We start from the raw sequence: 12,177 nt of genomic DNA, 5'->3' as shown, positions 1-12,177 counted from the left end.
TGAATGGTGGGGGAGGCTTTTTCAGTAGGGACATTTGAACAATTCTTAGACAGGTACACAGATGTAAGAAAGATGGGTGTGAGGTAGGGGAGGATTGGATGATTGAGTAGGTTTGCAGAGGTCAATGCAACATCATGGGATGAAGGCACTGTACTGTGCTGTAATGTTCTATGGTCCGATTGTTGTTATTTTATAGAACAATAGTTCCCATGCTTCTTTAACAATTCATTGTTTCATTACTTTAGTAATACTTGAGCACTGATTCATATTACTTAACATTTTTCAGTTCCTGGACATCACAAGATATAGGAGCAGAAGTAGGTCATTCAGTCCATTGAGTCTGCCCCTCCATTTCACCATGAGCTGATCCAACCTCCCACTTAGTCCTCCTCCCCTGCCTTCTCCCATAACCCTTGATCCCCTGACTAATCAAATACCTGTCAATCTCTGCCTTAAATACAACAATGACCTTGCTTCCACAGCCACCTCTGGAAACAAGTTCTCAGACATAACTGGCAAACCAATATTTGTTACCCACCTATTCTGTCACAGACAGAGCAAGTGAGAATGACATACCTTCTTGAGATGTTGCAATGCTTCAGCGGAAGATACTATTGGAGAGGGAGACATTATGATGATGATGGTTTCCAAGGCACAATGGTTCATTACTTGGCAATTGTGCCACCAAAAATGTTCAGTATTCCAAGGAGTCATTCAGGACAAAACAGGCCCTTCAGCCCAATTCATCCATGCTGACCAAGTTGGCATTCTGGGGCATTCCCCATTTTCCTGCATTTAGTCCATCCCTCTACCCCCACCTGTTCATAATGTCTGACTAAAGTCTTTTGAACACTGTAGTTTCACCAACTTCTGTACCATCCTTTGGCAGCTTATTCCAGATATGGACCACCCTCTGAGTGAAAAATTTGCTTCTAGGTCCCCTTAAATCTCTCCCCTCTCACCTGATGTCCTCTAGATTTTCAATCATATACCCTGGGAAAAAGACTGAGCATTCATTTTATCACTGCCCTTCATAATTTTATAAACCTCTTGAAGGCAACCCCTCAGCCACAGCCAAGGAAATAAAGACCTGCCTAGTCTGCCTCTCCCCATAACCAGCCCTGCAATCCCACTAACATCCTGATGCATCTCCTCTCCACCCCTTTCCAACGTAGTGACATCCTTCCAACAGCTGGGTGACAAGGAAATCATGTCAGTCTCCTTAAAATGTAACAAACGTTCTTTTATTCATAGGATATTATCCATGTTTGGTCTTTTCCTAATAGCCGTGGGCACAGGTGGGATCAAGCCTTGCGTGGCTGCGTTTGGAGGTGATCAGTTTGAGAAAGAGCAGGTATGTAAGACATTCGGTAGTTACTGATAGTTGCATGGGAACATGGACAATTACATGATGTTAGTTATCATCCATCACACAGGACCTTTAACCCACTAACATCAGGAAGGAGATGCAGGAGCATCAATATCAGGACTGCCAGGCTGGGAAATAGATTCTTCCAACAGGCTGTGAGATTGATGAATGGGATCCTGTAATCTTGGGTCTCTTACCGTATATACTGTTGTATAGGATGAATCTCTATAGAACGACCTGGACTTTCCACCTAAAATGTTGGTTTTGAGCAATACCCTTTGCATCAGCTGTTCCCCCTCTCTACCCCCCCCCCCACCCAAAATATGGCACTTACCACTAGCTGATGGATGCTCTTATATGCCAAATCTCATTATTTTGATAACAAATGATCATATAAAGGTTTAAATTTTATTTGGGTATTTATTTGTATATGTTGGCTACTGTAACAGGCCATTTAAAGCCTGTACAGAGCTGACAGCAATCAGACTTGGCGGAAGGACCCTGCAGAGAAGTGATGAGACTTTACAAATGTTTAACGGGGCATGCGTGAGATTGCATCAGAGCTGGTGGGAAGATAGCAATGGTGTGGTGACTTCATCGTCAAGGGAAGAAGAATTTTAGATTCTTTGTACAAGACTACCCTGATTTTAAGGTAACATTTTAAAGTTTTGAGAATTGTCCTAAACAACAACTCCATATATACATGTATGAAAATATGTGTTTTGTGTGTGTGTGTGTGTATGTTTGTGTGTGTGTATACAAGTATGTATTTATAAATAAATATATATATTTTTGGTGTATTTATATATGTGTGTGTGTGTGTGTGTGTGTGTATATAGGTTTGTATTTATAAATAAATATATATTTTTGGTGTATTTATATATACGTGTATGTGTGTGTGTGTTTGTGTGTGTGTTTGTGTGTGTATATATGTGTGTGTGTGTGTATATCTATATATATATGTGTGTATATGTATATGTGTGTGTGTACATATAGAATAATTATGTGCTGTATATTATGTGTGTACAGCATGATCAAGAGAAATGCTGTTTCGACTAGTTATACATGTATAGTCAGATGATAATGAGCTTGAATTTACGCTGGATGGTTAAAACCCCAGCTAGACTGCTCAATCATTTTTATGTGATACTGGAAGAAAGTTTTCAATGCCTTGGATAGGGGGAGGTGGAGATTTACCAGAATGGTGCTTGGAGTGATGGTGAGAGAGTCACACTATAGGAATGACATTAGGTTGAATCACAGGAGCTGTAGCCAAAAATTTCAGAGGGTTCTGCTGGTGTTCAGCTCTCTCTGGTTCTATATGTCTCAGGTCCACTCCATAGTCTGGGAGAAGCAAAAAGGCAGGTACTTTCAGATCAGTCTTCCTCTCCACTACACCCCACGTAGGGTCAAGTGGAGGAGATGCATCATGATGAGATCCCTCAGTTCCACCCTGAGGGATTCATGCTTCTGTCTGACTGCAAGTTGAACCCACTTTAATTCAGGCCATTAACATTGCACTTTGCCTCACCTGGAATATCGACAGAAGGCTTGAGCACTGCAGGATTGCCATCTACTCACTCACCAACTTCTCTATGGACTTTCAAGCTTGTGAAACCAGTTAGTGTGCTGAACCATGATGAAATAAGGAAGAAGAAGGGCTGGATCCTCTTAAAAACATTAAGTTTGTAAGTCCCCAGGCCAGAAACAATATACCCCAGGTTGCAATGGGAAGGGAAGGAAGAGACAGTTGGGTTATTGCCTATGATCTTTGCATCCTCCTTGGCCACAGGGGAGGTGCCGGTGGATGGTGCTAGAAAATAGCAAATGTGGTCCACTTGTTTAAAAAAAGGGAATAAGGAGAATCTTGGGAATTATAGGGGAGTGAGTCTTGCATCAGTGGTGAGCAAAATATTAGAGAGGATTCTTAATGACAGGATTTATGAGTATTTGGAGAAGTGCAGTCTACTCAGGGATAGTCAACATGGCTTTGTGAAGGGAAGGTCATGCCTCACAAGCCTAATTGAGTTTCTTGAGGAGGTAACAAAGGAAATTGTTAAGGCGAGGGTGGTAGATGTGGTCTATATGGATTTTAGTGCAGCATTTAATAAGGTTCCCCATGAAAAACTCATTCAGAAAGTCATGAGGCACGGGATCCATGGAGGTGTGGCTGTGTGGATAAAAAATTGGTTTGTCTTTAGAAAGCAGAGAGTAGTAGTGGATGGAAAGTATTCTTCTGGAGGTCAGTAACTCATGGAGTTCCGCAAGGATCTGTTTTGGGACCCCTGCTCTTTGTGATCTTTATAAATGACCTTGATGAAAAAGCAAAAGGATAGGTCATAAGTTTGCAGATGACATGAAGGATGGAGGAGTTGTGGTTAGTGTTGAAGGTTACCATAGGTTACAAAAGGATATTGACAGGATGCAGAGTTGGATGGAAAAGTGGTAGATGGAATTCAATCTGGATAAGTGTGAGGTGAAGGTTGAGTACAGGGTTAATGGTTGGATACTTAATAGTGTGGAGAAACAGAGGGACCTTGGGATCCAAATCCATACATCTCTCAAGGTTATTATGCTGGTTGATAGGTAGTTAATAAGGCCTATGAGATGCTGGGCTTCATTAGATTGATTTTGGGAATCAAGAGGTCATGTTGCAACTCTACAAATCTCAGGTGAGACCACAAGGAGTATTGTGTGCAGTTCTGGTCACCTCATTATAGGAAGAATGTGTAAGGTATGGAGAGGGTACAGAGGAGATTTACTAGGATAGTGCCTGGATTGGAAAATGTCATGAGGCAAGGTTGGCATATCTGGGACTTTTCTTCTTGGAGCAAATAAGGATGAGAGGTGACTTATTAAAGGTCTATAAGATTCTGAGAGGCATAAATAAGGTTGACATCCCAGGGTGGGAATAGCAAACACCAGGGACATCTGTTAAGAAAGAGAAGTTTAGGCGACATCAAGGGTAAGTTTTTTTTAAACAGTATTGTGGGTGTCTGGAATGCCTTGCTAGGGGAGGGGATGGTGGTGGAGGTGGAGGAGGGGCTTTTAAGAGACTTTTAGACAGGTACATGAATGAAAGAAAAATAAAGGGTTACGAGGTAGGAAGGTTTTTGTATATTTTTTATGGTAGGAATAGCTAGGTTGTCACAATATTGAGGGCCGAATGGCCTGTACCATTTCTAGAGTGCCCTGTGCACTTTTCTGAATCCTCTCTCCCATTGAATCGGTTTGATTCTCACGGCATTGATGGACTCTACTCAACATGGACAAGTTTGGGGAAAACATTGACGGGTTTTGGTACACAAACTGTCATGTGGCCTTGGTAGCCTTTGTATTGCATGCATGTGGTACCCAATGCATTGTGTGGGTGTGATACACACTGCATGGTGTGGGTGTAGGACACACATCATAGACTGAGTGTGGTACCCACTGTTTTGACCTGTCTGGCAAATACACTATTGAGTTGGTTTGAATACCCTTTGATTGGCTGTGTTACACTATATTGACTGGATTTTGTCAACATTTCATTGGCTGGTTCACATAGACACTGCTTTGATTGTGTATGATAGACACAGAACAAGCCTGCTCTGGTGTATTTGCACCAACCTGTGATTTAGTCTGGTGTATATTAGACTGTGTAATGGGCATATTCTGCTATGATTGCATTTGGTGTATACAGAATGTCTGGGACTCTCACATAATGCATTGAGTGGATTTGGTCAACATTATCTTGACTGTATATGCATTTACAATGACATGATGAAGTATCTCATTGTTTCTAACTTTTTGTTCTGTGTTTCAGACTTTAGAGCGAAGGAGGTTCTTTTCTTTCTTCTACCTGTCCATTAATATAGGAAGCTTAATGTCCACCATCATCACTCCCATTCTTCGAGGTCAGTGTGGCTTTACAATTCTCTGCAAGCATTGCATTTGATCATCAAAACACATTCTCTGGAGTTGTCAGACACATCTTATTGGGCCAGATTAAGTTCATTTATTATCATCTGACTGAATATTTACAAGCAGACAGTGTTTCTCCTGTCCACAGTGTACATACATATATATAAAGTACACAACACATAATTACATATATACATAAAGTTATCATTTAAAATATATAGATATGAATATTTTGGGATTATTTTCTCAGTTGCAGGATACTGTTAAATCTCACAACTGACAGGAAGAAGCTATTTCCCATCTTGGCATTCCTGATTTTGATGCTTCTGTACCTCCTTCCTGATGGTATTAAGTCAAAAATACTGTGTGCTGGATGGGGAAAGGGTCCTCCATTTGAGCCCTATTTCAGCAACACTCCTGGTCAATAGAAGAAAGGGAGACCCCAGTGATCTTCTAGGCCATTTTGATGATCCTCTGTATTGACTTCCAGCCCAATGATTTGCAGCTCCCATATCACACAATGATGCAGCCAGATAGGATCCTCTCAATTGTGCTCCTGTGAAATGTCATTTAGATGGGGGGGGGGGGGGGGGGGGCTGCCAGTCTTGCCCTCCTCAGCCTCCTTAGGAGGTATAAATGCTGCTGTGCCTTCCTGACTAACGAGGAGGAGTTGTGGGTCCAGGGTAGTCATCCTGGACACCAAGGAACTTTGTACTCTCCACGATGGAACCATTGATGTGTAATGGAGAGTGGCTGATCTTTGTTCCCCTGAAATCCACAATCATCTCCATGGTCTGGTCCCCTTGGAGACCCAGATTGTTGTTCTCGCACGATTTTACGAGCTTGCCAACCTTCTCTCTGTAAGCCAACTCGTCATTGTTGCCGACAAGGCCAATGAGTATTATATCATCTGCAGACTTGATGATTCTGTTTGAACTGAATCTGGCAGTTCAATCATGAATGACCAGCAAGAAGAGTAACATCCTGAGCACACTGCCCTGAAGTGCTCCAGTGGTCACCATGATGGGACTGAACTGAACTGCCAACCTGAACTGATGGTGGTATTTTGGTCAAGAAGTCCACAATCCTGATGCAGAGAGGAGTGTCGAGTCCCAGCGAGGACAGTATATCCACCAGGCTTTGAGGTATGATCATGCTGAACACAAGCTGAAGTCAAAACATAACAGCCTGGCATATGAGGCATCGTTGTCTCAGTGGGACAGGGCAGAGTGGAGGGCTGAGGCTATAGCATCACCTGTGGGCTGAGATGGATGGTAGGCAAATTGGAATGGGTGCAATGGTGCTGGAAAGTGAGATTAGATGCATTCCATTACCAGTCATGGAGATCATGGAGGTCATTTAGTCCAGTTACCATCACACTTTTGAGTTCTGGGATGATGGACACTGCCTTGAATCTTGTGGGTTCTTGCTCTGACCTCTGTGGGTCTGTACAACCCCAGCTCCCGTGGACCTGAGCATTCCTGCATGGTCATATGAAGACCACACATTGGATAATTCCCCAACTCCCTTGACATCTCAAACTGTCACAGATCTGTTGGTGTTTTGCAATATGCCTGATAATTATAAACAATTATGATCAGTTTAAATTTATTTAATATATATATATTTTTTTAATTTAAAAAAGAATAAGCCTAAACATGCACTCACAAGGCTTCCGCTAATTTAATTCCGAATATAAGTGCACCATGAACAAAGGTGGGAAAACACTTTAAAAGTCTGTGTTTCAATGGAGGTCAGTGACCCCCATTCTGAAGGGTGGGACTAGAAGAGATACACCAAAAGCTGAGTGGCCAGATATGAAATTCATGCCGTGCCCTGGTCAGAACCATTGCAGACATTCTGGACTCTATAAGAGTGAAACATATAACATAGAACGTAGAACATTACAGCACAGTACAGGCCCTTCAGCCCTCAATGTTGTGCTGGTCTCTATAAATCTACTCAACAATTTCAACCTCACACCCATAACACTATTTTTCTTGCATTCAAGTGACTGTGTGAGTCTTTTACATGTCCCTATTATAACAGCCTCCACCACCACTCCTGGCAATCCATTTCAGGCACCCGCTACTCTGTGTAAAAAAAAAAAACTTAACCCTGGCATCTCCCCTAGACTTTCCTCCACTCACCTTGTGCAGATGACCTCTGGTATTTGGTAACCATCCTCTGCTGTTTTTTCCAGTAGAAGGTGCTGGCTATCCATTATATTTATGCTTCTCATAATCTTATCTTCCTCTATAAAGTCACCTCTCATCCTTTTCCACTTTAACAAAAAAATTCCAAGCTCTGCTAACCTGGTAAATCATTTCTGCACCATCACTATATCTTCCACATTCTTCCTATAATGAGACAACTAGAAATGAACACTATACTCTGAGGTCAAATCAGAGTTTTATAGAGCTACAACATTACCTCACAACTCGAACTCAATCCAGTGACTAATGAAGGTCGGCATACCATAAGCCTTCATAACTAACCTATTGATCTGCATGGCAACTTGAGAGATCTGTAGATTTGGACCCAAGGTCCCGCTGTTCTTCCATGCTGTTCAGAATCCTGCCATTATCTATATACTCTCGCTATATACCTCCCAAAATGCATCACTTCACAATTATCCTGATTGAGCTTGATCTGCTATATTCCTGCCTATATTCTGTTGTAACCTATGACAATCCTCCACGCTATTCACAGCACCTCCAACCTTCGAAACATCCGCTAACTTTCTAACCCATACTTCCGCCTCTTCAAGGTCATTTTTAAAGATCACAAAAGCAGTGGTCCCAGGCCTGCATAACTCCACTAGTCCCTGAACTCCAGGCAGAATAGGTTCCATCCACTACTACTTTCTGCAGTCAAGCCATTTCTAAATCTACACAGCCAAGGTTCCATGGAATTCATGTCTCATGACTTTCTAAATGAGTCTACCATGGGGGGCCTTGTCAGATGCCTTTCTAAGATCCATATACACCACTTCTACTGCCCTACCTTCATCAGTTTCTTTGTTCCCTCCTTAACAAAACTCAATTAGGCTTGTAAGGGACAACCCATCTCTCACAAAGAAATGCTGCCTATCCCCAAGAAGACAATACTTCTATAAATGCTAGTAAATCCTGTCCCTAAATATTTTCTTCATTAGTTTTCCCAGCACGAACGTAAGACTCACAGCTCTGTAATTCCCAGGATTCTTCCTATTACCTTCTTAAACAAGAGGACTATATTTGCTTTTCTCCAATCCTCAGTACCTACCCTGTAGCCAGGGAGCACACTAAGATGATTGCCAACACCCCAGCAGTCTTTTCCATTGCTTCCTGCACAAACCCAGGATATGTCCCATCTGGTATCAGGGAATTATCAATCCTATTGTTTATGAAAAGATCCAGCACTCCCTCATTCTTAACCTCAACATGCTCTCGTAGTTCATTTGGAGTTGAAGGGTTATTGCTTGTGGGGATTATTGGGGTATTTCATGTCTTAAATGTGTTGTCAAATATTGAAATTAAAAAGGAAAACAAAAAAACTAATGGAAAAATGCGGAAAAGAAGTAAAAATAAAGATATAAGATGGGCACGTTGGACTAAATGACTATAAACATTAATGGAATATATAACCAAGTTTAAGTGCATCCCATTGGGGAAAAAAAAATCACATATAATTTAAAAGACAAAGTTACAATGATTGGGGAAACCTGGGAACCATCTATGGAACATGGCAGAAAGAGCAGGCCTCGGACCACCACCACCTAAAGTGATAAGAAGATAAACACGGTCAGATTTAATGTGAATAAGTAGATGATACTTTTTTTTTGTTTGTATTCCTTTTTATAAAGATATTGTTTTATTGTATTTTATATGTCCAATATTTACTGTTTTTGGAGGGGGGTGGGAAGGGGGAAAGGAGGGGAAAGAGAAAATGTCGCTGTGAATATTTAAAGAGATGCATCTGTAAATATATTGGTTGATATGGTTCATAGTGCGATAAATAAAGAATTACAACAAGAAACATGCTCTCGTTCATAACCTAATTCTAAACTGACCTTAACCAAGATCTCTCTTCTCCCCCCCCCACTTTCCTTTCTTTCTCTCTCTCTCTCTGGTGAAGCAAAGTATTCATTTAGGACCTCCCCTAATTCCTCTGAGCACTTGTTGCTTCCTTTATCCTTCACTCTCATCATCCTTCCATTCATGCATGCATAGAACGGCTTAATGTTTTCCTTAATCTTACTAGCCAAGGCCATCTTGTGCTCCTCTCTCGCTCTCCTGATTCCTTTAAGTTCCTTCCTGGCCACCATATAATTCTCATGAACCCTTCCTGTTTTTTTTTTTGCTTCCTAAACCTTCTGTATGCTTTGTTCTTTCTCTTAACTAGCTGCCTCACCTGGTTTGTCAACCGTGGTTCCCTTAACCTGTTATCTTTTCCCTGTCTCAGTGGGACAAACCTACCCAGAACCACACACAAGTGGTCCATGAACATCCACTACATCACTTCTGTGCTTTCCTTGAGAACATCTGTTCCCAATTTACTCTCCCTAGTTCCCATAATAATAAGCCCTTCCCCAATTAAACAATTCACCATTTTGTCTTTTATCCTTGTCCATAGCTACGCAAAAGCTCAGGGAGTTGGGGTCACTTTTACTGAAATGCACCACCGCTGAGAGGTCTGTCAGCTGACAAGATTCAATACCCAGAATTAGGTCCAGTCTGGCATCTCCGCCAGTTGGCTGGTCCACATACTGTGTTAAGAATCCTTCTTGGACACACATGTCAAATTCATCCCCATCTAGACCCTCTTGCAGTAAGGAGGTGCTAGTCAAAATTTGGGAAATTGAAGTCTTCCATAACAAGAACCCTGTTACTTCTGCACCATTCCAAAATCTGCCTACTTATCTGCTCCTCCGTGTCCCAAGGGCTATTTGGGGGCCTATAGAAAACTCCCAAAAGATGATCACTCTCTTCCTGATTCTGACTTCTAATCACACTAAATTAGTAGACAATCCCTCCTCAATGTCCTCCCTTTCAGCAGCTCCGATACTACTCCTGATAAGTAATTTTACTTTTCTGCCCACAGTCCCACATTCTTTTACCCCCTTTCTTATCCCTTATAAAACATCTAAACCCCGATTTTACATCAGCCAATCCTGATCTTGTGTCACCCAAGTCTCTGTAATGGCCACAACATTGTAATTCATGCTCTGAGTTTATCTCCACTATTCCTAATGCTTTTGCTTTAGAATAAACACATTTCAAGCCCTCCAACTGAATACATTTATGCTTCTTCCATTCCCTTAAAAAAACTCACTACACATTGCATCAGCCTTTCCACCATCTGCTCTATTTCTGCCTGCCTTATCATTCTGGTTCCTGGTTCCCACCCCCCGCCCTCCCCCCCCCCCCCCCCACCCACCAAATTAGTTTAAACCTCTCCAACACCTCTACCAGGATCTTGGTCCCTTCCAGTTTAGGTTGGCCCATCTCTATCTACATTCTTTGGTATTCTTTAATAGTCCTCTACACTAGCCATTCTCAACCTTATTTTGGCTAGGCCCCCCACCCCACCACACCTCCCTCTCCCCAGGACTCTGCTTAATGGTCTCCTTCCCTGAGAAGGACTCAGGTTTTGGTTTCTTAATGCTTCTCTCCTACAGATTACATAAAAACATAAAAAAGTGATGTTATGCGAGGTGAAAACAAAATTACACTTTTACTTAAATGTGCTGGATCCCCATGGCTGGTGTAAAGCCCCTGGAGAGAATGGCTGCTCAACATGGTCCACAATGCAAGATTATTAACTGAATTTAACTTCCTCATTGAATTTTAGAGGTGGCACAGTTGGCATAGCAGATAGCATAAGGCCTTTACAGCGCCAGCAAACGGGATTGGGGTGCAAATCCCATGCTGTCTGTAAGGAGTTTGTACATTCTCCTCATGTCTGCATGGGTTTTCCCTGAGGACTCCGGTTTCCTCCCACCATTCAAAGCATACTGGGGGTGTAGATTAATTGGGTGTAAATTTGTCGGCACAAACTACTGGTCCAAAATGACCTGTTACCATAGTGAATATCTACATTTAAATTTATGACAATGTCTTTCCTCTCATTCACCATTGCTGATGTTATAGAATTGAATTAACCAAATTGAAGTTTGCTTTCTAAGCCTTCTGTATGCTTCCTCTTAATTAGCTATCTCACCTCTAGTTGCCCATGGTAGCCTTTAATGAGGAGTCCATTCAAGAGCCTAATAACAGCAAGACAAATTCAAGCCCATGTATCTTCTGCCCAATGATAGAAGAAAAAAAGCTCATGTGATAGGAGTGAGAAGAGAAGAAAGGGATGGGACCTTTACTATGTTGGCAGCTTTCCTGAGGCATGGATACCTCTGAGCGCCAATCTTGCACTGACAGTATTTCATTTGGCTCTCTCATTCCCTACAATTTCCTTCAGATTCTAACCTTCACCAGTCAAGCAGCGAGAGGAAATGCAAGCTTTTTATTCCAGTTTTATTTAGTTAGTAGAATGAAGGTTCCACAGTTGTCAAGGTGGATTTGAAGCTCTCCTTTCTTGAGGAGTAGACCCTATATCTCTGTCTAATCCAGTGATTGATTAAACTCAAAGAGCAAATGTGATGTTTCTGCCTTCTTTGATGCTGTCTTGTGCTTTCAGCTGACGTGAAGTGCTTTGGCGGAGAGTGTTATGCTTTAGCTTTTGGCGTTCCTGCTGCTCTGATGGTAATTGCATTGGGTAAGTCAAAGATCACCCTTAACAAGTCTTAACCTGCTATCACTCTGCACCCATTGATGCTGGGAGAATCCACTATTTCACCTACCCCAAACCCCCCCCCCCCACCAAAAAAAAACAACTCCTTTTGTCTGAAGCATTGAACTCCTTAGTGT

The 12,177-nt window shown here is 41.9% G+C and overlaps 1 protein-coding gene across 1 annotated transcript in view; it reads left to right on the top strand.

Moving 5' to 3' along the window:
• Nucleotides 1–12,177, top strand: part of slc15a2 (solute carrier family 15 member 2) — an 89,153-nt gene that overhangs the window by 21,240 nt on the left and 55,736 nt on the right. The window contains exons 6-8 of the mRNA XM_069934808.1: nt 1,255–1,354; nt 5,175–5,265; nt 11,948–12,025. Of these exons, the coding sequence (XP_069790909.1) occupies nt 1,255–1,354; nt 5,175–5,265; nt 11,948–12,025 (269 nt within the window). The remainder of the gene's footprint in view (nt 1–1,254; nt 1,355–5,174; nt 5,266–11,947; nt 12,026–12,177) is intronic.

The sequence above is a fragment of the Narcine bancroftii genome, chromosome 4 (assembly GCF_036971445.1).
Source record: "Narcine bancroftii isolate sNarBan1 chromosome 4, sNarBan1.hap1, whole genome shotgun sequence".
Lineage (NCBI taxonomy): Eukaryota > Metazoa > Chordata > Chondrichthyes > Torpediniformes > Narcinidae > Narcine > Narcine bancroftii.
The sequence above is the reverse complement of the archived record's forward strand: the minus strand, read 5'-3'. Positions and strand labels throughout refer to the sequence as shown.